Raw genomic sequence first — 27,307 nt, 5'->3', positions numbered from 1 at the left:
AGAGCCTAAAAGGACGTCTAGAGTGAAGAACTCATGTTCGGTTAGAGTTTTTGTTTTGCAAATATCTTAGACTCGTTACACATATCATCTAGGATACCTCAAACATCTTAACCCATGATCATGATTGAGGAATGAGGCAATCAAAAAAGTAGTCCTCCTAAATTGGAACAAATGTCCAAAGACTTTTGTTTTTCTTCATTTCAAACAAAATGAGTCCTATAAAAAAAAATGAAGGCTTGTGCAACACTCTTATACTAATACTTCCAAATCTAGAAATGCTAACCACAATTTTAATGGTTCATTACATGATGATTCATTTTTAATATTGAGCATTTATTGAAAATCTTATCATGCTCAGCCAAAGGGGATGTGATATGATTATTTTTTGAATTACAATTTCAAATGTTGGGTCGAAGATAAGCTTGGTGAAAATGGTGGTCTCCAGACAGTATTGGATGCAGATTTAAACACTTTCTCACTTTTTTATGTTATGTACTTTAGAGTGTGTTTGAGAGTGATTCTAGAAAACATTTTTATAATTTATAATACTTAAATAATGAAAATTTTTAAGTATTAATAATATTAAAAATGCTTTTTAGAATCATTATCAAATAGATTCTTAGTTATTATTTTAAAAAAAAATTCTAATTAACTAAAATTAGCTTTACAACATTGGAAAAGAGTTTCAACGAAACCTCAAATTATTTTTCTTAAAAACAAAGGATACGGGATAACTGTGGAAATTTAAATACAATTAGAAATCACGCATGTTTAACAAGAGGAGAAAAGGACAGCAGCGTGGTATCACTTGTGAAGTCAACTAGAACACAGTATTTGTGAGAGGAGACAATAAAGCATACATATAATCAAAAAGGTTAGCGAAACCCAGATCCTCTCAGTTTGTAGAAGCGAATGGAGAGAGAGTTAACCGGCCGGTTGTTCACAACTCCCGGCATTTAGAAAAAGAGGGAGAGAGACGTACGGTGATGGGTGCGACTGGGTCGAAACTGGAGAAGGCTCTGGGGGAGCAATTCCCTGAAGGGGAACGCTACTTTGGTCTCGAGAACTTCGGCAACACTTGCTATTGCAACAGCGTTTTGCAGGTTCTTTCTTAATTTTTCTTTTCTCCATCTCGATCCGTCTAAGGGATATCCTTGTTGATTCAAATGCTATAGATTCTGTGGGGTTGGGGTTTCTTGTTTCTTTGTTGTTTGATGGTGTGATGTTCGCTCTCTCTGTTTGGGTGGTGGAAAAATTGGGGTCGGAAAGAGTGGAGATTAATCAGTCCGATTTGATTGATGACGATGCTTTGTCTAAGATTCAAAGTCTTAGTCTCTTTTATTTTCTTGTGTTTTCTTGGCAACCAAATGGAACATTCATAAGGAGACTTGCTTCCCCTATTTCGGCGATGTAGAAAAATTCTACCCTCCAATATTGGGCCCTATATGGATGCAACATAAAATATTTCATATTTGATTAAAGTTTAATGTTATCAACTGGCTCTTTCAATATTGTTTTCATTGGAGTTCTTCATTAAATTCGACAGTTGTGGGTATTTATTCTCATTGTGTTTTTGACGGGATTTACATAATTAGAAATGAAAATATGAGCATTATGATTGTGTGTTGTCTTAAAATGTCTTCCTTAAATGGTTGGGAAAAGCACAAGTTTATTGCCCCGGGTTTGAGTGCACCCTCGTTGTAGACTGGGGCAATAATTTAAATTTGACAATTTTTAGTCTTATAGTAGTCTCCAACGCTTTAAATTGCATTTGAGTCCAGCTTTCAAGTTTGATTAACTCAATCAATTTGATTATTTTCCTACTCAAAATGATGGAAATAAACAGAAAATAATTGAAGTTTTTAGTAGCAATGAGCAATTTTCCTTTTCTTTCCTTGTTTTTTGGTGTTATGGGATTGGCTGTTTGGTTATTTCTCTCCTCCACTTTTATAGTCAAGGCTGTACATGTCATAGACTCATATGTATGGGACGCATTTCTATCATCTTGCCAACTTTGGAGAGCAGTTACTTGCAATGCAGTTCTTAAATTTTTTTCATAGACACTCTTTAATGCAAAAGGACATCTAGTGAAAGGGAAAGGGGGGAGATTGATGTGGAGACCAGGCAGTCCTCTCTCTCTCTCTCTCTTTGTGGTTTCTCATATAGTGACTTAAGGGTTTTGATTGTTTACATACAAAGTTTATGCAAAGTTGTCTTTACTTTTAGCATTTAAATGGGAGCAGCATTATGATTGTTGTGCTCCTCATGGGAAAAGGCAGGGGCTCTCTCTCTCTCTCTCTCTCTCTCTTTGTGGTTTCTCATATAGTGACTTAAGGGTTTTGATTGTTTACATACAAAGTTTATGCAAAGTTGTCTTTACTTTTAGCGTTTAAATGGGAGCAGCATTATGATTGTTGTGCTCCTCATGGGAAAAGGCAGGGGTTTCACTTTCAGCTATCAAGGGTCCTTCGCTTCAATGTGATGAAAAGGATATACTTCATGTGTAATGAATTATAATGTATTATAAAAATAACTAAGAAAATAACTTTTTTTCATTGGTGGCAAGAAAAATAACTGTTTTCATTAGTGGCAAGAAAAATAACCAAAAAAATGATTGATTTTAATCATTTGATTGTAATAAAATATTTTGAATGGTTGAAATCCCTTGTAGAAAAGATTTAAAAAATAGCATGTTATCAAGTCACTAGGACTCATCCTGTGAAGTTGACTTTTATGAAGTTAATCTACTAATCTGACACACAAGATGGTGAAGGTATCTTTAGGGGTAATTGCTGTTTGATCAGAAATAACCATTTAATTACATTGAAATAGTGAGCACAAAAGTAGATAATCCTTTATACAAAGAGTATATATCTTTTAGGTTAATCTTGACCTAGTTTGAACTACTTATGGCTAATGGGATCTGTCCCATTTGAGAATTTCTATACAGAAGTGTATCTTTAATCAACCCAAACTGCCAAAAAAGGTTTCAAAAGAAAGAAAAATTGAGGATGTCTTGTTCTTACAATAGAGAAATGCTGATAGAGACACTAATTTGGATTGTGGTGTAAGTTTAAGATGGACATAAAATTGTTTTATTTGCTAAGAGGATTGGACTATCCACAGATTATTCCATATGTTAAAGTCTTTTGAGATTTGTATTGAGGAGGCTAGGCTGTTTGAAAGGGAAAATAGTGGAGAGAGGAGGAGAAGGTTTCTCTCACTGGATCAGATTCGGGGGGCTAAGCTTGTCAAGTTTGCTTTAAAGAGTGGAGCTGCTGCAGGGAGGAAAAAGGCTCCTTAGGCCCTTCGGAGTGGAGGAAAGGGGGAGAAGGTTCAAGCTGTAGTTTCGTAGTAATGGAGCTGGTAGGTTTATTCAGTGTACAATGTTCTCAGCAGAGGCAAAGAAGTTTGTTCTAGTTTTCCCAGAAGGAAGGGGAGCCTTAGGGGGTTGGAGCACACTAGCGGTTAAGCTTTGTAGTCTTATTTATTCCCTCCTAAGGGGCTAGGGGAGGTTGCAATGGGAAGTTACAGTTGCTAGAAAAGAGAAAGGTAAAGGTTTTACTGAGTTAGTCCTTTGTAGACAAAACCCAAAAAGTTTTAGGTGAGCTGGGGGAGGCTATTTGGATCTAGTTAGAAGAAAGGGAAGTTCTCTTATGGATGTAGTCTTTTTACAGTCTTGTTTGGTGGGCAGAGGGGGGGATTTTGGTGACCTAGTTCTTGACTTGAATGTTTTAAACACTTGGGTTGTTCAAAACTGGCAGTTGTGGGGAAGAGTGACGACATCCTTGGTAGGGGGTTCTTTTATTTTATTTGATTTTGAAGTTTCCTCAGATGCTGAATTAGTGCTAAACAGGGGGCTGAGATGGTTTGAAAATAAACTGTTGCTTTTAAACAGGTGGGTCCCTGAAGTGGGGTGTTTTCCAAGTGGGTTTCATGCAAAAGAAATGTGGGTTAGATTGCTAGGTCTCCCTTTGCATCTGTGGAGTAAGGAACTTTTCAAATTGGTAGGTGATGAAGTTATTGCTAAAAATCACCATAGCCAATGGGCCAGTATTCTGGTAAGATTTTATGGAAGGAAAGTACTGAGCTCGTTGCAGGTGGTGGTGGGTTCTGTTTGCTTTGTTGTGTAGCTGTTTTGGGAAATTCCACCATGGATGTCACAGGTAGTAACCCAAAGGAAACATGCAGGAGGTTGGGGCTGAGGGTGAAGGCAGTGCGCATGCCATGAAGGGAATGGGAGAAAATTTTGGGAAGAGTCAAACTGAAGAGGGTGAGGTGGCTTCTTATGAGTGGAAGGAGAAGGGTGATGTGAGAAAGGGGGCAGTGGACTCCAATGGCCTGCTATGTGGGAAATCAAAAGTGAACAAATGATTTGAGGCTAATGGGATGTCTAGTAGTGCCACTACCAAAAGAGTGGACCGAGTGGTTGGTGGTGTTGCACAAAGTGGGGAGGATAAGTTTTTGAATGGGGGTTGTGTAACGACCCGCTCCCAACCGTGTAGATATTGTCCGCTTTGGACCCAAAGAGGCCCTCACGACTTTAAAACGCGTCTACTTGGTTAAGAGGAACCTCTACATATATATCGCTATGAACTTTCTCCCCTATCTGATGTGGGACATCACAAACACCCCCTCATGCAGACACAACGAGGATCATGCAAACACAACGTCCTTGTTGTGTCTCATGGGATTGCGGGGTCAAACAGACAAACACCCCTTACAGGGCCAAACAAACCCCCACACCGGGGTCGGGGATTGGCTCTAATACCATTTGTAATGACCCGCTCCCAACCGTGTAGATATTGTCCGCTTTGGACCCAAAGGGGCCCTCACGGCTTTAAAACACGTCTACTTGATTAAGAGGAGCCTCTACATATATAGCGCTAGGAACATTCTCTCCGCTTTGGACCCAAAGGGGCCCTCACGGCTTTAAAACGCGTCTACTTGGTTAAGAGGAACCTCTACATATATAGCGCTAGGAACATTCTCCCCTATCCGATGTGGGACAGAGAATGTTCCTAGCGCTATATATGTAGAGGCTCCTCTTAACCAAGTAGATGCGTTTTAAAGCCGTGAGGGCCCCTTTGGGTCCAAAGCGGATAATATCTACACGGTTGGGAACGGGTCGTTATAAATGGTATCAGAGCCGATCCTCGACCTCAGTGTGGGGGTTTGTTTGGCCCCGTAAGGAGTGTTTGTTTGTTTGGCCCCACAGTCCCATGAGACACAACGAGGACGTTGTGTCTGCATGAGGGGGTGTTTGTGATGTCCCACATCGGATAGGGGAGAATGTTCCTGATGCTATATGTAGAGGCTCCTCTTAACCAAGTAGACGCGTTTTAAAGCCGTGAGGGCTCTTTTGGGTCCAAAGCGGACAATATCTAGACGGTTGGGAGCGGGTCGTTACAGGTTAGGCCTTTAGTGGCTCTAAAGAGGTCCCTGAGCCTTTTTCTCCAGCCCAACCCACTAAGAGCATGGACCAATTTAAAAGCCCATGTTTTGGGTTGAGAGCTCAATCAGATTCAGGTACCCTTGTGGAAAGATATAAGGGGTCATTAGAGCCTTGGAGTTGCTGTACTGGAGGGGGATGTGTGTTGTGCGACGATGAGAGAAGCTACTGGGAAGTAGCAATCTTTCAAGTTCCCGCCTTGTTATGGGATGGGGGGCTGCTGTGGCTTGATGACCACACGACTGGACGTAGGGGTGGATCTACTAAGTGCCTAGTAGGGGCATATGCCCCCCCTCAAATTTCCTAAAAATAAAAATCTTATGTATTATTCCCCATAAATTCCCCCCCCCCCCCCACAAAAAAAAGAAAGGAAAATTCTTATATATAGTTTATAAATATAATTTTTATTTTTTCAAATATAAAAAATAATTACATTTCAAATAGCATAAAAAAGTTAAAGAAAAATAAATTTATAAATTTAAAAATATAAAATAAAAAAATATACTTTGTAGAGTTAATTCCATTCACCTTTTTTAAAGGTTTGGATTGAATATACCTAACCATCATTACTTTGAAAGTTCATCAAATATCCTCCCTTATCCTATTTATTTGTTAATTTCATTTGTTTTCCTTTCCGCTTAAAATAAAGGAGTTATTTATTGAAATTTCTAGTTAATAATAACTAAGGATATTTAATCCAAACCTCAAAGAACTTTATGTATTTAATTCAAATGAGTGAAATTAACCTTTACTTTATAATTTAAATAAAATTAAAAAGAAAATATAATATTTTATAAAATATACTTAATACCTTTATTTATTATTTCCTTTGATTTGATTTTTATCATTTTTTCCTCATATGCTAACATTATCTAAATTTTTTTCCATCTTATATTTTTTTTGAATAAAATTAATATTTTATTTTATCATTTTGTATTTTATATTTTATTAAATAATTTTTCATGGTATATTCTCTTCCATCATTTGAAAATTTTAAATTTATTCACATTAATTGGATTTATATTTAGTCTTAGCCATTAAAGATAATGTAACTAATAAAGAGCTTTGAACTTAGACAACAATAAATATCAAATTCTTAGTAACTAGTACTTTATTTAAGTTGATATCATATTCATTAAAAGTTTAAATGTTAAGACACTTAATATGTTAGAGATATTATTATATAATAGATAATTTTTAAGTAAAACATTTCATCACTTTCAATTAATTTTATACTTATTTGGAAAAAAAAAAAATCTCAAATTTTATTTAAAAATTATAAAATTTATTGAAAAAGTTTTTAAAAGATTTTTTGTGAAAAAAATTTAATATTTTCTAATTAGATTTCTAATCATTTTACAACTCTCTTGATATATATATATATATATATATTTGTAAAATCTATTTTTTTTAACCAATATTTTTGGAAAGTTGTTGATTTAATTTGATATTTTTGCATATTTGTAATATCAATGCCTAAACTATTTAGTTCCTTAAATGATAAGAAATATATCATATTTTTAAAATTTATGATTGATTTATTGTAATGTAGATAGATAGATTTGCTGCACCTCCCCAACCAAACTTTTTGGCTCCACCACTTACTAGAGGCATGTTGCTCTTTGAAGATGCATTGTTGGAAGAAGTTCATAGATTCCCAAGTTGGGCTTCTCTTTTGGGGAGGGGGGTTGGGGGCGTTGAAGGGTTCCTTGGGGGCTTCTCAAAGAGATTCATTCTCCCACTGTGGATGGTTGGGTAGAAAGTAGTGTGGTGACGAAGCTTTTGGCGGAACAATAGAGAGTCAAGCGATGCAATTAGGGCCCTTTTTGACGACCTCTTGTTTTGCGTTCATTGATGAGGTCCTTTTGACAAAAGCGCTCAAAAAGGAAGCTCAATAAGTTCCAGTTTTTTTCGATGGCCCAAGGTTGGGTTGTGACCACATATCTTGATCTCTCCTAGTATGCTCTTTTGTGCGCTCAAAGGAGAGAGCGCCTGTTGTTGGTGCCGCTCTTTTATTTGAAGTGGAATCCTTTAGTAAGTTTTCTTCTCCAGTATGTTTGTTGGGAGAAGGATCTTCTTCAACTTCTTCCATGTCCAAAGACAATTTCTAATGGGAGAACCAAAAGCTTGGTTCCTTGTAGGGAGCAAGGGTGATGTTTACAAGCCTCTAAGTATGATTTCTAGCGAGGGTTTGGTTGTGGAATCCCTAAAGAATCAGCCCAAGGATACCAAGATGCCGAACTAAGAAGCGTATAATGAGGAGGGGGATTCGGGTTTTGACAGTCCTAGTAGGGGCTCATCGACAGTAGAGAGCCTTTTCGATCCTTCGTTTAAGAAATTTATCTCTTTAGCAAGTTCGTGGGATTGCTAGTGGATGAGCATGAGAAGGAAATTGCTTCACTCTTAAGAAAGATGGAAAACAAAAAGGGTCGCAAAGTTTAGATAGCGTAGAGGAGGCCATCCTCGACACCCCGCTTTACTAGGGAGCTTTGAAATTTGGAATGCTCAATCCATTACTATAATTCAAATAAAAGGGAGAAGAATCGGAGTAGTGGGTAGGAGATGGTTTGTAAGTGACCCTGTATGTCGTGTTTTGGGATTAAAATTTCTTAAGGGGGCAGAAGGTGGTGGTTTTAGGAAGGGCAAGGAAGAGGGGATGTGGTAGTTTCACCCAAGGGTTTGCTAAGTCTGGGTTTTTTGTTTTTGTTTTGGTAGGTCTTAGGGTGAAGCCTTTAGTTTTGAGGGTTGGTTTGTTGTTTCTCTTTCCTTTTGCTTGTATTTAGTTGCTACTTGTATACTTTGTGTGTACGTTGTGCCCCTTTTCCAAGTGCTTTTAATATATTTGCTTTGTTTACCTATCAAAATAAATAAATAAATAAATAAAAAAGTGGGGGAAGAGTTGTGAGTTAGCTTTTTATAGAGATTATTTCTGACTGTAGGAATTTTTGGAGTTATCAAAGGGAAGGAGATATAGTGGGTTGCCATCTAATCCTTTCTTGCTTACTCGTTTCTTGTCATAGTCTTGATATGATATTACTAGGAAAATATTTTTTTCCACTAAAAATTGAAGTACATCTAGGAAGGAAAAAGTCATGTTATTAATAATATGCTGCAATTATTTTTGCATATGAGGCCTCTGGGCTCCAACTAAAAGATTGGGTTATCTAAAATAATTATGTATCATTTAATTTTTCATGCTTTCGAAACGGTATGATATTTTTTGAGACATTAACTCTACTTGGCTTGTGTTTAATGTCTTTTGCATGCACGACCGGCCCAAGATTTGATGAAGTAGGTGGTTTATGGCAGCTGATTGATCTATGTAAAACATATTATTACACCTTATGATGTTTTTTTTTTTTTTTTTTTTTTTCCTTTTTTAGATTGTTCACAATTATTACTCAACTTAGGCTTTTCTTGTAAGTTATAATATCTAGACATGTGTTACATATGCTATGCAATTCAGCACTAGATAGCCCATAATTTGGGTCTAATCTAATAAGCCTTGGTGTTCAAATGTGAGTCATCTCAAGCGATGATTCTTTAATCCACTTGTGAATCCGAGTAAATAACTTGTGCAGAAGGATAAAAAGGCTAAAATAGTTTATGATGGTTATGATCCTTCATCTCCGGTGTTGATATTTGAACACTATTCTTCTTTAGGTTGATGCTATTCTCTAAAGTTTCTTCCTTGGTTAAAGCTTTTGGCACAACTTTGTTGATAACTAGGTGAATACTTTCGAAGCGTTAAGCCTTATAAAGGTGTTTTCCTTGAAATCTTGTCTGTCGTAACAATGACAAGGAAATAATGGATCTCTTGTTCTTCATATTGCCCTTTCATTATAGTAGTTGGTAGAAGTTTCTATACTTTTGAAAGTTTTACTTGGAATTCTCCTCATTTCCTCTTTTGTAGAAGGTTTTCATTTGTGTGTGTGTGTGTGCTTTCTTCCTTTTAAGTTTGGAAGTGAGGTATACACTTGCGTCTTTGATTTTGAATGTTTTAATGATGGGAAAATTTTTCAACATGAAGTTGGTGTGTGTGTGGTTTCTTCCTTTTAGGTTTGGAAGTGAGGAATACACTTATGTTTGATTTTGAATGCTTTAATTATGGGAGAATTTTTTTACATGAAGTTGGTGATGCTTCTTTTTGTTAGAAATATTTAACCAAGGAATTACAAGGTATTCTCATTCCTTAGTTGGGATCAGAAACCAGTGTGCCATTCTACCCCTTTATGATTATTGTGAAAACTTGGAAGCCACCACCTTAGGGTTTGATAAAGTTTAACTTTGATGGATGCTCCTTAGGGGAATCTGAGGGGGTTATTCTAAGCAACATTGAAATTATCTGTGAGGAGAGGGTAAATTTTTTTGGGAAGCTCGACTCCAAACCCATAGGTGTTGCTTGGAGGGTTGAAGGTTTAGATTGGTCTCCCATCTTTAGAGAGAGTGTTGCTTGGCTAGATTGCCCTTTTCTAAAGAGAAGGTACTCCTTGCAATTTTCCAATTGAATAAGGAAAAGACCCTTGACCTTGATGGGATAACTATTGCAATGTATAAAGAGTGCTGAGATGTGATTAAAGAGGACCTTGTGAGGGTGTTTCTAGAGTTCCACAATAATGGGGTAATAAATCAAAGTACTAATGCTACTTTCATTGCTCTTGTGCCCAAAAAGAGTCAAACCATTAAAATCTCAAATTTAAGACCTGTTAGCTTGGTTACAAGTTTATATAAGATAATAGCTAAGGTCTTATTAGGGTGTTTACACAGAGTTCTCTATGAAACAATCTTTGTATCTTTTGAAGCCTTTGTTGAAGGGAGACAAATTTTGGATATTGTATTGATAGCCATTGAAGTTGTAGATGAGAAAAGGAGGTCGGGGGAGGAAGAGGTGGTCTTCAAAATTGATTTTGAAAAGGCCTATGATCATGTGGATTGGGGTTTCTTAGACCATGTGCTAAAAAAGATGGGTTTCAGCTAAAAATGGAGATCTTGGATGAGGGGATGCTTGTCTTCAACAAGTTTTGCAATCATAGTCATTGGAAATGCTAAAGGTTAAGTTAAGGCCACTAGAGGTTTAAGACAAGGGAGACCCTCTTTCTCCTTTCCTTTTTACCAAATTAGTGGATGTCCTAAGTAGGATGATGATCGGAGTGGAGGAAAGTGATTTAACAAAGGGCTTCATTATGGTTAGGGATAGGATTAAAGTGTCTCTGTTACAATTTGCAGATGACGCCTTTTTCTTCTTTAAAGCCTCTTTGGAATATCTGCAAAACCTTAAGCTAATCCTATTGGTTTTTGGGCGATTGTTAGGGTTTAAAATCAATTTAGAGAGGAGCACCCTTTCCGGTATTAATATAAGTTAAGAGTTGTTATCTAGGTTGGCTTCGATCCTTGATTGTAGAGTGTCAAAGTGACCTTTGTCTTATTTGGGTCTTCCCTTAGGAGGGAACCCAAAGATAATAGGATTTTAGGATTCAGTGGTTGATAGAATTTTGAGGAGGTTGGATGGGTGGAAAAAGGCCTTTTTGTCTTTAGGTGGAGGATAAATTTAATTTAGTCATGTCTATCTCATATCTTTAGCTATTTCCTTTCTCTTTTCAGGATCCTAGCATCAATAGCCTCAAAGATTGAGAAATTGCAAAGGGACTTCCTTTAGTCAAGGGTTAGCGAAGATAAGAAAGATCATCTTATCAATTGGGATGTAGTGTGTAGGCTAAAGGAGTTTGAAGGTCTAGGGATTAGGAAGACTTCATTGAGAAATCATACTATTTTAGGGAAGTGGCTTTGGAGGTTTCCTAGGGAAAGTTGTGGTTTATGGCATCAGGTTATTACAAGCATTTATGGGACACATTCTAATGGATGAGATGCCAATATGGTGGTTTGATGGTCACATAGATGTCCTTGGAAGGCTATTGCACAAGTTTTTGAGGACTTCTCCCCATATGGATTTGTCTTGTGGTAGGAAATGTGGAGATAAGTCGATTCTGGGAAGATCTATAGTGGAGTGACCAGCCTTCGTGTTCACAATTCCCAGCTCTCTATAGAGTTATCGTAGTGAAAAATCTCATTGTCTCAATTGTCCTTGGTAAGTCATATCGCTCTCTTAGAATTTTATCTTTCGTCTAATCTCACTGACATAAAAATTTAACTTCTTGAAAGACTGATGTCTTTCCTTAATTCAATTTACTTGTTTCTTTTTGTTCTGGATTCACAAAGCCTAGTCTTTGTCCTCCTTAGGCTTATTCATAGTAAAAATATTTTATCTTGGCCTTGTCCAATGTCTTAAATCCTATCTTATTCCTTTCGGCCAATTTTCTGTGGAAATCAAAAGCCCCTCCAAAAATCAAGGTCTTTGCTTGGTTAGTATCACATAGGAAGGTAAATACTAATGACATGCTACAGTTGAGAAGACCCTACAAATCTCTTAGTCCTCATTGGTGTATTTTATGCAAAGGATATGGAGAATCGATTAACCATCTTTTTTTACATTGCCCATTAACTTTGGGGTTATGGCACAAGCTCTTCAATCTTGCAAGGATGGATTAGGTTCCGCCTTGGAGTATTGGAGATATGATGATCATTTCTTTTAGAAGATTGGGGAATTCAATTAGAGGCCAGACTCTTTGGCAAATTGCTTGCCTCACTTTATTGTGGATTATGAGGCAAGAGAGAAATGCTAGGATTTTTGAGGAAAAATGGAGATTGGAAGGGATGTTGTGGGATTTACTTCACTTCTATTCCCCCCTTTGTGCCTCTTGTATTGTCATTTTTAGAGGAGTTCCACTTAATGTTATTTAACTCAGCTGGCTTTTGGTTTGTGATTCCAAAATTTGAGATATTTAGGGATGCTTTTGTGTATGTTTTTTGTATAGTGGGGTGTCTAGTCTTGCTTTGATCAGGATTTGTATTTTGAAGGACCTCTCATCCTTCTCTTGTACCTTTATTATTATTAATATATATTTTGTTTTTGATAAAAATAAAATAAAATTGTAATGAGTCATAGTATCACATATAATTATTCTATGTCTTATGGTTGGACTTATGCAATTAGATGATGACTAGTATCCCTTATTAGGTCTTATGGCATGCTAAGGAGGATGCTTTTAGAACCTTTTCATGGAAGGTGATTCTTCTTCCATTATGGGGTTCTCTAGAGTTCAGGGAAGTTGGAATATTGGCACTGTATAAGAAATTGGTATTGTTTATATATAGTGAATGCTCATTAATTTTGGGTCCACTTACATGCAAATGGAGGCTGATTGCTGCTATCTGCTTTGCAATTGCTTTCAGCTATTTCTGCTTTCCTTTTTAAAAACTTGATTCTTATACCAACATTATTGAATTATACTTCACTCTTTGTTTATCCTAGGTGATGCATTACCACTTGGCTGATCTGCTTTGCAATTCCTTTCAGCCATTTCTGCATTCTTTTTAAAAAATTTGATTCTTATACCAACATTACTGAATTATACTTCACTCTTTTCTTATCCTAGGTGATGCATCACCACTTGGTTAAAAAGTCCCATGGAAAAATTATGGTTATTCTTTCCACACCTAGCCTTGGTTGTTCGATCACCTGAAATGAATTCACCTTCCTCTATATAATTAGTTTAGTTAACTTAAATTAGTGATAATCATATGGTTATTGGATACAATAAAGTTTTAAATACTTGGAGTTTGTAGACATTTTCTTTAGTTTGGGTTTTGTATATGCTTGTTTATATTTGTATATTTATTGTATTTTATGGTGACATAAATCACGAAGTGATTATTTTTGTGAAATTTAGAGCTACTGAATTAGGAGTAAAGCAAAAATCTAGATAGAAATATCAATCCATCATGATCATTTTGGGAGTATTGTCTGCTTGATTGTGCAGTTCATAGTGACTTCTACCCATGAAATCCTAGCCATATGGTTCTTTTGTTTGGCAGTTCACTTAACTTGTTTAGGTTCTAAACATTGGCCTTTCAGAAGTTGCTTTGAACTGAAAAGAAAAGAATAAAAATTTCTAGGAAAAGATGTCTTCTTAAAGAAAATAAAAAATCCGCTTAAAGATAAAAAGTTTTCCTAAATGTCTAGCGAAAAAATGCATGATTTCTCTTTTGTTTCAAGCTTCATTTCTCCCCTTTTGTTTCTGAACAGTTTACTGATAAGGTTCCTTGATGCAGGCTCTTTACTTCTGCGTTCCGTTTCGTGAGCAGTTGCTAGAATATTATGCTAAAAACAAGAATCTGGGGGATCCAGAAGAGAATCTTCTTACATGTTTGGCTGATCTATTCACACAGGTACTGACTTTAGCCAAAAGGGCCGGTGCAAATTCATATGTTTATGTGTTCTTGTGTTAATGATTAGATAGGTCTTTGTTTTGCAATTTGTTTGCGGAAGTTTTATTATATACGGATCCCTGGAACTCCATCTTTTGTGGTTATTTAATTCCTACTTCCTACCAAACTGATGTGTGTGTCCATCTGACTTTTGTATTATTTGTCACTGTCACTACAAACTGATTGTCCTGAAACACATAGCTAGGAGAATGGAAGGTTATCGAAAAATTAAGATGTTTGGTAATCTTGCTAATGGAAAGAAGACTACTAGAGAGATTGGACGCAAGTAAGACAGAGGACATGGAGAGTGGGGGGAAAGTGAGACATTCTTAACTCTTGAAATCGGCATGGGAGTCCCATTAGCAATCTGAAGGTGAGGGCATTAAAGTCAAGTATGGAAGAATTACTAGTCATATGATCATTGGCCTCTGAATTAATAAGCCAAGTTTTAGAGGCAGCAAAAATAAAGGCCAAACCAGAATTACATTATTGAGAAGATAATCGAGAAACCTAAGAAGCAGAAGGTGGAGTGGCATTGGTAAGGGTGACCTAAGTTGATATCTTGTTTTTCCTTTCAACTTGCTTAAGCTTGTACCACTCTAGATAACTATGTTTCTTCCAACAAACATCTATTATATGTTTGGTGCTATTGCAATGAGGGTAGAAGCAAGAACAAGAGTTGGTAGGAGTAAAAGATGTTGGTTGTGTGCTATTCTTATGGACAACCATTGTGGAAGCCTTAGAGTGATCTTCTGTTCCCATGGTGACCTACCTCTACACTTCACAATGAACTAGTGAATAAGCTTCCTCTAGACTTGGTAAAGGAGAGGTGGCCAAAACATTACTACTAACTTGATCCAAACTGTGATAAAGACTTGTAAGAAATATATAAACCTGATCCTCAATAGTGCTGATGTAGGACAACCCTAGGATGGTTGGCTACTCTCAAATAGGTGGGCTAGGGTTTTTATTTTTAAGGTATAAGAAGAGGAACAAGGAATAAAGTTTATGGTAAAGAAAAATAAAATAAAAAAATAGGGAGAAAGGAGATATGACGAAGAAAAGATGGAAACCTTAGAGTCTCACTAAGGTTTATTAGGAGTTTCATCTAGAAGAAAATCAATGGAGTCCCTCCATTGAGGATTGCAATACTTGCAATAAAAAAACATAATATTATTAATATTAACCAATCCATTACTTTGATTTACATCGATTAGCCTAATTTATAAACTTCTCTAAGAAATCCAAAGTTTACTAGGATTTTAATAACCTATTATGACTCAAATTCTAAGTATATTATAACGGAACTAGCTAATCCTACTTTAATTTCAACAAATACTAATCTTAATTTAACTCCAATTAATATTAATTTTACTTAAAGTTTATTTATGTCTTTCATTTCCTCATTGAATAGACTTTAAAAGACTTTTCCCCATCAATTCCCTCTGGCTTGAAAGAACTCAGCTCCGACTAGTTAGATGCTTGATACAATTCATAGAGATTGGGGTTAAGCTCTGGAAGGGCTCTTTTGTGGGCAAAAAGAGGAAGAGAATTTGGAGATCCATACCGTTATTTATTTTTTGGACGGTATGGAAAGAAAGGAATAGACTAGCATTTAGGGGGGGGAGCTTGCTATACAGAAAATTAAATATTCTTTTGTTTGTAATTTGTGGGGGTGGGCTAAGTTGTATAATGGTGCGGAGTCCCGCTCCCTTATAGGTTTCCTGGAGTGGCTAGCCTCCAGTTGAGGGCTGGTGGGTTTTTTGTTTGTTTGTTTTTTGGTCTTTTGTTGTGAGGCCGTCGTCGCCTCGTATACTCCCTGTGTACCTTGCGGCGTTTGCCTTTGCTAATAGATTTGTGTTTACGTATCAAAAAAAAATAGAGATTGGGGTTAAGCTTATGAAAATCTATTGTTGTAATCTATGTATTTTCAAAGTGTGGTTTGCCTTGCCATTTCGCCAAAAAATTTTGGTATCCACCTTGTCGAATAGACACAAGTTGATCATCAAGAACATACTCAATCTCAAGATGTGGGCTAAGATTAGATGGTAATTGAAGATCCAATTCTTCACTTACCTTGTTTTAATGACCATGGTAGACAAACAAATCTTCCACATTAAATATTAAACTAAAATGCAATTTTAAAGGAAGCTCTAACAAATATACATTCTCACCTAACCACTTTAGCACCCAAAACGGACCCATTTTCTTAGCTTGAAGTTTTTGATATGTGCCTGGATGATTTTAGTTGATCAAACAACCACCTTGAATTTTCAATGGAGAGTAAGCCACATAAATCTAGAAAAGTCTGAAGCCAGGATGAATGGAACAAAATTGCTAACCGTGGATCCACATTTTTCACGTGCGTCCCCACTTGATGACGAGATTCGTTTTTTATTATGAAAATTAATTTTTGAAAAAGTTGGAGTCGCTATTTATTTTCGTGTTTTTTTTTTTTAAGGGAAAACAAAATAAGTAATAAAAACCATAAAAGTGACTCTTTATGAAAGTAAAAACATGTCTATGAAAATCGAATCTAAGTATAGGGGTTAGGTTACTTATTGGAAAGGTATTGTAGGGTAGCATCCCTCTAAGCCTTAAAGAGGTTTCTACTAAACAATGGAGGGAACTAAAATAATTGACTAATAGACTAATGGATACCAAAAGACAAAATTACATATATACAACAAGGCAATGGTGATGCAGAGCAAGAGCATAGTAAGAGAATACTTAGAGCATGTGATGAAAATTGAAAAGCTATTATGGCTACTATCCAAGACTACAACCAAGTTATTCCAAACACCATTGGAGTCAAGATTTCTTAAGGAAAAATCTAGGAAAAACCCTTTGCATAAGCTGAAACTAGAAAGTTCTGGTTAATCACTTCTTATATTTTTTCTGGATAATTATCAAAAGTCCTTATAATAAGTAGGTTTTTCCCCTAAATTGTTCGAAAGGACTCTCACAAGTACATGAATCGGTTTGGTTGTGTAACCACCCTTATACTATGACATGGCACTTGTTTGCTAGAATTGTCAGGGCTGGTAGGCATTGGATCCATAATATTATGTGTTGTTGTGGGGTTGTTATTTAATGCTCTCCAATCGGCAACACTTCTAAACTTATTACTTATCATATAGTCTTCTTTTAGAAATTAGACAATTATACTAACAAATAACTTATGGTTGACTTGATTAGAAAAGTAATAACCCCTTGTTCCTTTTGGATAATCTACAAATTAACATACTTTTGACCTTAATCTCAACTTATCTACATTTGGTTTCAACACATGTGTCGAACTCCTCCATATGCAAACATGGTGTCAATTAGGTTTACAACCTACCCACATCTCTATAGGAGTCAAATGTACCAATTTAAATGGAACTAGGTTAAGAAGGTATCTTGTAATTTCTAAGGCATATCATCAAAAGGATGTAAAGAGTGTTAACAAACTCATTATTGATCTCACTATGTCTATTAGAGTTTGATTTCTTCTTTCTGCCACTCCAGTTTGCTATAGAGTTCTAAGGATGCTCACCTAAGATATAATCCCATGCTTCTTTAGCAAAGAATGAAACTCACTTGACATGTACTTACCACCTCCATAAGATCAAAGTACCTTGAGGTGTTTACCTAATTATTTTTTTGATTCCAACTTAAATTCCTTAAATTTATCCAAGACATTGGATTTTCTATGCATTAGGTAAACATAGCCATACCTAGAGTAACCATCAGTAAAGATGATGAAACACTCATATCCTCAACATTTTTTTTTGATAGGAAACGACAAAGGAATATATTAAAAGAAAAAAGAAGTACAAGAGAAGGATGAGAAATCCTTCCACCAAAGAAAACTAAACAATAAGAATACGAAAACAAGAAAATACAAAGTAAAAACGAACAAACTCTCTAGACTAGACAAACTCTCTAGACTCATATCCTTAACATTCATAGACATTAAAAGACCCACACACATCAATATGCAATAACTTTAAATATTCTTTGACTTTAATTCCTTTAACTATAAAGGGCTTCTTGGTCATTTTACCTTATATACAAGATTTGCAGATTGGAAGATCCTTTGGAATTAAAAAGTCCAATGTTTCAGACTTAATTAGTCTTTGGATCTTGTTTAGATTAATATGACCTAGGCGAAGATGTCATTAGAAGGTTTGATTACTGTTCGGTATTTTTTTGTTTAATTTCGATTATTCTCAACACATGGTAAGATAGGAGTGATACGATACAGACCATCAACAAATGGGTTTAAGCAAATAAATGAACTAATCTTTCTAATAAAAACCTCTTTTCTCTTTGATAAAAAAAAAAAAAAAAAAAAAAAAGCTCTTTGAGAATGTAAAATTGGCATAAAAAGAAAGATCTTATTTAAGAGAAATCACCGATGAAATTGACCCTTAGGAGACTGTAGGAAAGGACTTGACTGAATTGCTTGCATTGGCAGACATCCCGAGGGCAAGATCCTTCCATGGCCAAAGAGAGAGACAAACATTCCTACTATCTAAGAAGTGTGCTATCAAGCATTCCTACTTTCACTTGAGCAGCAGATATGAGACCAATAAGAGCGGATTCAAGACCTTAGTGGCCTTTGGTTCGCACTCACACTCGAACTCGCACTGACCGATAGTATGAATAAGAAAGTACCTCTTAACTAGCCATAGGCTATCCTAAGATAGATCTCTATAATAAGAAAGTATCTCTTTATTGAAATAAATTAAATAATTGCTTTTATTTAAACTAGAAACTGAAATGAGGTTCTTTCCAGACTTAAGTACATAAAGACAATCCTGGAGTTGTAGATGACATTTATTATCTAATACTAGGGTAACATTTCCCATGACTTGCACAAATATCCTCGTGTTAGAAGCTAGAGTTAGGTACATATCCCTCTCATTCAACCTTCTTCTTAATTAAAATCCTTGTAAAGAATTACAGATATGACTAATGATCCTGAAATCTATCCACCAAGAATTGGTGGAATCCACCATATAAAGCAATATTCAACTAAAAGTGAATGAAACATACCTTCCTTTTTCTTTAAGTAGTTAGGACATTCCTTTTTCTAGTGACCCTTCTTGCCACAAAGGAAACACTTGCTCTTTCTTTTTCTCTTTTCTTTCCCAGCTTTGGACTTTCCCTATTCAGTATTTCTATTTTTGTGGTTGTTCTTCTTGTTGGAAGACCTTAAAGACCTCTTGATTGCCATATGAACACCCCTTTGATCTTTGAGAATCACCCCAACCATATGGATTTCCCTCTTAACTCGGGCAGGTTCATTAACATCTTATTCATATAATAGTTGAGATTGAATTGCCTGAAGGAATTCAACAAGATCTCTAAAATCATATTGACCTTGGTCTCACCAGTGATTTCAACTTCATGGATTTTCATCTCATTAAAAAGTTCAATCATATGAATCATATGCTCTCTAATGGGAGTTCCTTCTATTATCTTTGTGTTCATAATAGTTTTAATAACAACTTGTCTAGTTGACTTGCCCTTGTGACCAAACATCTCTTATAGACTAAAGAGAATCTCATAAGTAGTGGCAATAGACATAAAAGGAAAGTGGATTCTCTTAGACTTTTAAATATTTTATTTGGTAATATGCTCTCATGAAAATTTACTTTCCATGAGAAAATAAAAAATTATCCTTTTAAAATATTTTAACTATGTTATAAATTTCCAAACTATACATACATGCATAAATAAGGAAATAATATAAGATATGGAAAAATAACTTTCCCATAGATCTGTTGCGAGGGATTCCAAAAATTCTTAGGGATCTGTTGCAAATTTGGTAAGCCCAATTTATGGAATTCCAAAAATTCCAAATTTACCAAAAGGACCTTGCAACACAAAATATGGTTAGTGAAAGGGAAAACCTTAAAATATCTTTAAAACTACCAAATCTGATCCTTTACAGCTTACAATGTTGGAAGGGGCACTTGAACACTCTTAGACTGCTTGAGCACTCAATGATGATGCTTGAACCCTCAATGTTGCTTCATCCTCTGCACCGAGAAGCCTTTTTCTCCTTTTTCCAGCTACTTTGCCATTGCAAAACTTACCTTTATGGTTGACTTTCTCCACCATCGATGTCCCTAGATGCTTTGATTGCTTTCTTGCTTCTCTTGGTTTACAAAGATGGATTAAGAATAAAAAATTTTCAAAATCATTGGTCCGGTCCTAGATGTAGCTTTTCCCCCGGGCAAGATGCCTAATATTTACAATGCGCTGGTAGTTAAGGGTCGAGATATTGTCGGTCAACTTGAATTTTGATTTTATTACTAATCAGTTGTATTGTAGACATTCCCTCATTTCCACCCTGGAACATTTTTTGTTTCCCATTTATCGAAAAAATCCCAAGAAATTTAAATAATCACATCCAGACATATCATATTAACATCCATGCAAACATTCATTCATCCTTGAGACCATGGGATGAAAAGGAAAAACTGTTCCAAACAAGTGAACACAGTCTAGAATGGTTATAACATGCTTAATCCTAACATAGGGCTTTGATACCAGTTATTGTGAAAACTCGAATATCTCTATCTATTTGCATCCCTGGACTCGTTAGAGTGCATGCAAAATGTCATAGGGGCTTTAGATCTAACAAGCAGAAAAATAACATCAAGACTTTAAATCTAGAGAATGAGTGCTTTACCTGTGATCTAAATGTTCTTGGATTAAATCCTATTGATGAGGAATCGATGTGATTCTAGCACACAAGGAGGTGGAATTTTTCTTTAGAGCAGTGGAGGCTATGGCTCCTCTCTCTGGATGCCTAAATGATAAGAGTGTTGAAGCCCTAACCCCAAAGGTTACATAGGTTTCCTTGTGGGATTAAGTGACTAAGCCCAAATAAAGCGGGTCACCTAATCTAGCCCACCTGGGTCTTAATTAATTAATTAGAGCTATTGGGTTTCGATTAATTAATTAGCCCAATTTAGAAAAACTATTCATAAGTTTTTGTGCAATCTTGAGTATTTGCCAAAGTGCCTTTATGCATATATATAAATATAGAACCAAAAAATCCATAAAAAAATTTTGCCACCATGGAATTTGAGTTTGAGCAAGGACCATTAGGACCGATAGTAAAATACTGGCTCTCTTAGAATCAAATTCTGAAGTTGACTCAATATCCCACCATAGACACTCAATTGCGCTTTAGTATCATATAATATTATAATAAGATACTAATCTCAAGTTCGTGCTACAAGAGGTTGCCATGAAAGGAGAAATTATCACTCCATATGGGAGCAATAAGCTTTGGTTGCTAGCTTGTGTAACTACTGTTACAGGTACTGCTTTTTATTCAGCAAGGCAAGAAAGATATACAGGGACTAAAGGGAATGCCACTACTGGTAGGGCCACGAAAACTTCAAGTAGTACTATTGGCAAGGCACATCAATATGCTTTACACATTGGATTCTTTCAAAAGATTCTTGTTTGAGTGTCCTTCATCGTCCTTAGAGCAGAAGGTCAAGCTGCAACCTATTACTTTTACTCGATCCAAGACAAAGATAAATACTTCTCTGCTCTTGTAGATGCTGCAAGAGCGATGACACATACGGGTCACAGAGTAGAGATCCACTGATTCTCCTCTTCTAAGAGGAAGAAAAGGGCCACGACTCAAAACAGGCTTTGTTTCCATTAAAAAAGATAAAAGGAATTCAACTTTGCTTTGTTAATTGAGGTCTGACTCACACCAAAAGACTTTAAAGGGAGTGCTTGATTCTTAGGACAACCCTAGCTCAAAACAGAGGGGCTTGACTACTCACAATGGGCCCTTCCTAAAGAGGTTGAAGAGGGCACCAAATCTAAAGCAAATGAACTAGGATGGGCCTGGTCTCTAGAAGAATCCAAGGAGCTCAGTCACCTTTCTTTGTGTTTTCACCTAAAATACCTTTCAAGTTACAAGACATGTGATCATTGCTGTTTCCGTTATAAATCTTTAAAGCTTATATTTGTTTTAGTGACAATTAATGTACTGTGACAACCATGCTATAATTGACATTGCTAATACTCTTGTATATCATGAGAGAATGAAGCTCATTGAGGTTAATCATCCTTTTATCATAGAGGTTGTCATGAAAGGAGAAATTATCACTCCATCTATCAAGTCAAAAGATTAGATGTAGACCTCTTCACCAAAACCGGTCCAAGGCGTTTTTAGTACGTCTTTGCTCCAAACTGAGCATTGAAAATATGTAAGCTCTAGCTTTAAAATTAGAAAGTATTTTCTTCCTATTTTATCTCTATCATTTATGGAACAAAGGCATTTTTATTTTGTTTTGTATTCTGCCTTTTGCTTTAAGCTTTCTGATTTAATTTATCTTTTTGTGTTAGGAGAATATTTTATTTTCCTTTCTGTTGAGAGAATGTCCTATTTTTCTTATTCTGAATTAGGAGAACAAGTCTCTATATTCAGCAGCCAAGTGCACAACTTTGTATGATGCATGAAAATCATTACTTTTTTCAACATAAAACAATATACTACTATGTTTTCTGGTTAACCTTTGTTGTAATTTGACTTTCGTCCTACTTTGTGCAGATAAGCTCTCAGAAAAAGAAAACAGGGGTAATTGCTCCTAAACGCTTTGTACAAAGAGTGAGGAAACAAAATGAGCTTTTCCGCAGCTACATGCATCAGGTATGTGTTCAGAATGGAAGAGGATGTGTGCTGTTTTAGGGGCAGCATGCTGCAGTGAACCATGACAAAAGTTTTCTTAGTTAGCAAACCCTACCACTATATCGTTTTTGTAGATGTCCCAGTGTCTATTCTGAAATACAGATTCAATAATTGAATTTTAAATTCTCCACACCCCAGATCCAAAATTGTGTCTAATTTACCCTTTAAAATATTCTAATATGAGAGTTTTGTGAGTTGAAAATTTGGAAATCTTAATACATATATTTGTACTATCTCTAGTATGCACTGCTCATCATATGAAGAACTGTAGTTTTCTATAAATAGCTGTTGCAGTGATGCATAAAATGCTTGTCAAGCCTATGTCCTTTGGTTCTTGCTGTTTTTGTTCTAACTGCACCAAGGCGTTTGGCTTGAAAAATAGCCCATCCATCTGTTTCTAATTCATATGTAATGAATTATCTGTTTTTAAGATATAAATCTATAGAGCATAGGCATTTGGAATCTTCCAAGGAGGTTGTTAGCCCTTTGGAGGACAGTGGGGGTGGAGGGGCATTCTCAAAGGGTAAGTCTTTTGCAGATGTGGTGTACAGAGGAAAGAAAGAGGTAGGTGAGGAAGTCTAGGTTCAGGGTGTGCTGAAGGAGGTGCTGAATAATTTAGAATTGCTCAAGAAATGCTTAGTGGGGAGATGTTTCTGATCAGATTCAAGATTTAGGCTCTTTGGAAGCTTGGCCCAGGCTCACTTGGAGGGTGAAAGGTAGCTTGCATATGTCCTTGTGGGGGGACTCTGTTATTCTTTTCGTGTTTGATAATGCTTGTGAAGCAAAAAGGGTTTTGCTTTCAGGAATTAGTCAGTTTGAGGGGAAAGCTCTACAACTGGATTGGTGGAACCCTTATGTATGATGCCTCAAGGTCAAGAATTGTGTTGAAGAGATTTGGTTGAGAGTGTTAGGGTTACCTTTACATTTTGTGGGGAAGAGTTCTTCAAGAGGCTCAATGATGCTTGCAGAGGTTTTATAACAATTGATGAAGAGACTAGGGAGAGGCGGCTTTTGCAATGGGCTAGGATCCTTGTGAAATCTAAGAGGAAGAAGGTTCCAAGTAAGTTGCATGTAGTGGTTGGGGTTGAGGTTTTTGAAATACATCTATGGTGGGAGATTACACCTTGGTTATCAATAACGGTTTTCAAGGGGCGAAGCAAAATTCCTAAGGTTAGGGGTGATGGTGAGGGGGACCTTCACGCGTGAGCGGGAGAGTTGGAGGGGAAGAAGAGTGTCCTGCAGAAGGGGGAATACAGGTGTCGCCTGAGAAGCCAAGCCTTTCTGAACAAGCAACAAAGCAGTCTGCACCCGCTGAGGTTAGGGACTACAGCGTCTCCCAGGCTACAGCGGGAATTGTGCCCCTAGTGCGTAGTGTTGAGGACATTGGGCCTTTGAGCCATTTAACTCTCAAAGATAAGGTAGGGGGCCTGTTACAGTTTGGGCCTTCTAATGTCCAGACCCTCCAAGTAAAAGGTGGCTTGTGCGTGATAGGCCAACGTTTGAATGGGTTTGCAAAAAGTTGTGTTGGATTGATCCAATGCAGTTATGTAAAAGCCAATCTAATCGGCAAGCCAAGGTTGGTCCTAAGGCTTTCTGTTTTGGCTACTTTGACAATTGGCTCCACCTTTCTCAATTCTGAAGAGAGAACAAGTAGAGGAACCCTAAGAATGTTGCTTCTTAGGAGCTTTTCGATGACCCTCTCCTAAAGATGAAGGTTCACGATTCGGTGGGGTGGATTTCTGGGACAAATGAAGCCCTTTTAAATGAAGTTATTGGCTTCCAAGGTAGATCCTCCTCTATATTCTCTTCTTCTCCGATTGGGCCTTCTGCTTTGGGTGATGGGTTAGCTAACTAGAAAGGGTGGAGTATCCCTTGGGGTCTCCTCCTTCAGGATCGTGACCGCTGCAATTGATGCTTCAAAATGGAAGGCTTCTAGTTCTTAGGGGAATGAAGAGAAGGGTTCTTCGGAGAAGAAAGTGGTGGGTAAGGATGAGGAGATGGAGGTTGAAAAGGCTTTGGAGGTAGAAGGTTGGTCGAAGGGGGAGGAGTTTTGCTCTGTGATTATACCAAGCAAGTTTGCAGAGTTTAGTGGTTTTTTGGGATTGCCAATGGTGGGTTTTGAAAAGGAAATCAATGCTTTTTTTTTTGAAGAAAATGGAGTCAAGAAAGGGACGTGGGGTTAAGGTCTCAAGGGGAAGTAGGAAGTCTTCATCTTCTTGTTTGGAGAGGGAAATCTGAAAACTTGAATGTTCGATGAATTACAATGACACTCCTCTCACAGTCACGGGGAGGTGGGGGAGTAATGGGGGTTTGGTTTTTTCTCTTTGAGACTGCGGTCTTGTTTTTTGTTGCTGGTTTGCGGATTCAGACGGGCTTTAGGGCAGCTTATTGTCATGCTTAGGGTTGGGTAAGCTTTTTAGGGGATTGGGCTTGTTTGTTGTGTGGGTGATTTGTATTTTCTTTTCCCCTTTTTCTCTTACTAGCCTCCAGGCCTTTTTTGTATATTGTGTGTGTACTTGGCTGCACCTTTTGCTAGCACTCTTTTATCTATTATCCTATTTACCTATAAAAAGGATATAAATATATAAGTACTTTGAAAAAGTATTATTCAAAAAATTTAGGAGAGCAAAGTCAACCATAACTTAAGTTAAAATCTAAAGAAATTCCAGTCCCTAGGCATAAGGGAAGGGACTTGCTTAAGCACCAAGATTAAAACATATATCCCTACTAAGTAAGAATTTAGTTCTGAAACTTATAAAGAATTGAGCATCACACATTAAAATATTCATGCTGTCAGGGGTTTATGAGTTACTTTCATTTCAATGTATTTGTATTGTATCTGAAATGCTTGACAACTAATGGACAGAGATAAATGATGGTCCAAATGGCTTGCATCTTAGACATGATTTCTGGGAGCTCTAGGGTGTGAGCTTTGTGGATGAGACCACATTGGCTACCCTGTGAGTTTTATGGTTAGGGAGGAATATCGTAATCTTTGAGGAAGGAGTTTTGTGGATGCTCTATGAGAGTATGTGTTAGCTCATGTAGGGGAAGCAAAATGGTTGTTAGTATCATGAAAATGATTGCAAATCATTTTGCACATATGCACCACTTCTCTCTCAGCCCTTGATGCCTAGCTTAAGTGGTAAAAGGTTAGGGAGGGATGTTTCAGGTTCAAGTCCTAATGGGGACAAAAATCTACCTATAAAAAAAAATATACACCACTTTGATTTCATTTTTTCTCTTTATATTTGTTTTAAAGAGGGTTTTTGTTACTGGATTTTAGTGAGCCATGTAGAGTATGCTTTATTTTCATTATACTCAGGACACTAATAGCATGTGTATTTTTGCAGGATGCCCATGAATTTTTGAATTACTTGTTAAATGAACTTGTTGACATATTGGAGAAAGAGTCTCATGTTGCAAAAACTCTACCAGATGAGTCTTTACCTTCTGGACAAACTGCAAATGGACCAAGGAATGCTCCAACCAATGGTGTTCAAAAGGAGCCTTTAGTTACTTGGGTTCACAAAAATTTTCAGGTGAATATACCATAAAGTATATTATTTTTTAGTTATTCATGTGTTTCATTTGTTAAGTTGTGCTATTTTATTATACATGAGGGTTAAGGTATGAAGAAATTTGAGGAAGGATTAATACTGCTTATTGCATCAATATTTATATATGAATGACTGAGGTCAGCTACCTTAAAAAAAGAAATCTAATCCTCATAGTTTTAAAAGGCCCACTTTAAGCGCACCTTAGGCTCTAGGCACCACCACTACCTAGTTATAGCGCCTTGCTTGCCAAGATATGCGTCTTATTGAAAAGGTGCACCTTATCAACTTTTCTCTTTCTTTTTAAACACTTTTATTCTTGAAATTTCTAATTATATACTGAAATTTATATAATTTCATTCCTTTTTTATTGAATGCTTCTTTTAAATCTTTCGAATCTTAAATTTTTTATTGATCGGGTTAGATTTTGAATCATATTTTACAAAATTGATGTGTATCCTAGGTAGCATTTCTCTTCACTTAGGCATGTGCCTTATCTTGCTCCTTGAGCTTAAGCTTTAGGAGACTTTTGTGCTTTAGGTGTGCCTTGCGCCTTTTAAAACTATGTTAATTCTTGATTTTAGGCGAAAATATCTCAAAAAATCAGGAAATAAAATTATAATAGGAAACAATTGTATGTGGTACAGCTAGCGGTACAGTTAGCGGTATAGCTGGTGGCACAACTATGTGATATAGCTGTATGCATAACTATACTTTCTGAATTTCCACACTCCCCCTCAAGTTGGGTTATAAATGTTAATCATTCCCAGTTTGGATCTTAAGTCTTCATAGTTGGTCCTAGAAAGCGCCTTGGTAAGAATGTCTGCTATCTAAAGAGTTGGACTGTAAATCAATCGTCCCTTCTTCTATTTTCTTCTGAATAAAATGACGATCTATTTCTACATGTTTTATCCAATCATGATGAACCAGGTTCTTAGCGATACTTATAGCAGCTTGATTGTCATGGAACGTCTTCACAAAATCTTCAACTGAAATTTTTAGTTCATTTAGGAGTCTCTTTAGCTACATTCCTTCACAAATTCCATGTAACATGACTCTAAATTCTGCTTTTGTACTGCTCCAAGCTGGAATAGATTGTTTCTTGCTTCGCCAAGTAACTAGATTCCCCCAAACATAGGTGCAATATTCTAAGGTTGATCTTCGGTGAATTATGGAGCTAGCCTAGTCTACATCTGAAAAAATTTCCATGTTTCTCTTCTGTGTTCTTTTGAAATAAAGTCCCTTTCTTGGAGTCAT

At 36.5% G+C, this 27,307-nt stretch overlaps 1 protein-coding gene across 1 annotated transcript in view; it reads left to right on the top strand.

Moving 5' to 3' along the window:
• Positions 1 to 813: 813 nt before the first annotated feature.
• The window catches only part of LOC117922616 (ubiquitin carboxyl-terminal hydrolase 4-like), a 52,518-nt gene continuing 26,024 nt past the window's right edge, over positions 814 to 27,307 (top strand). Inside the window, exons 1-4 of the mRNA XM_034840782.1 lie at positions 814 to 1,103; positions 13,622 to 13,738; positions 22,356 to 22,454; positions 25,847 to 26,035. Of these exons, the coding sequence (XP_034696673.1) occupies positions 987 to 1,103; positions 13,622 to 13,738; positions 22,356 to 22,454; positions 25,847 to 26,035 (522 nt within the window). The 5' untranslated portion in view covers positions 814 to 986. The remainder of the gene's footprint in view (positions 1,104 to 13,621; positions 13,739 to 22,355; positions 22,455 to 25,846; positions 26,036 to 27,307) is intronic.

This window comes from Vitis riparia, chromosome 9, assembly GCF_004353265.1.
Source record: "Vitis riparia cultivar Riparia Gloire de Montpellier isolate 1030 chromosome 9, EGFV_Vit.rip_1.0, whole genome shotgun sequence".
Classification (NCBI taxonomy): domain Eukaryota; kingdom Viridiplantae; phylum Streptophyta; class Magnoliopsida; order Vitales; family Vitaceae; genus Vitis; species Vitis riparia.
Note: the sequence above shows the minus strand (reverse complement) of the source record. Positions and strands in the feature narration are given on the sequence as shown.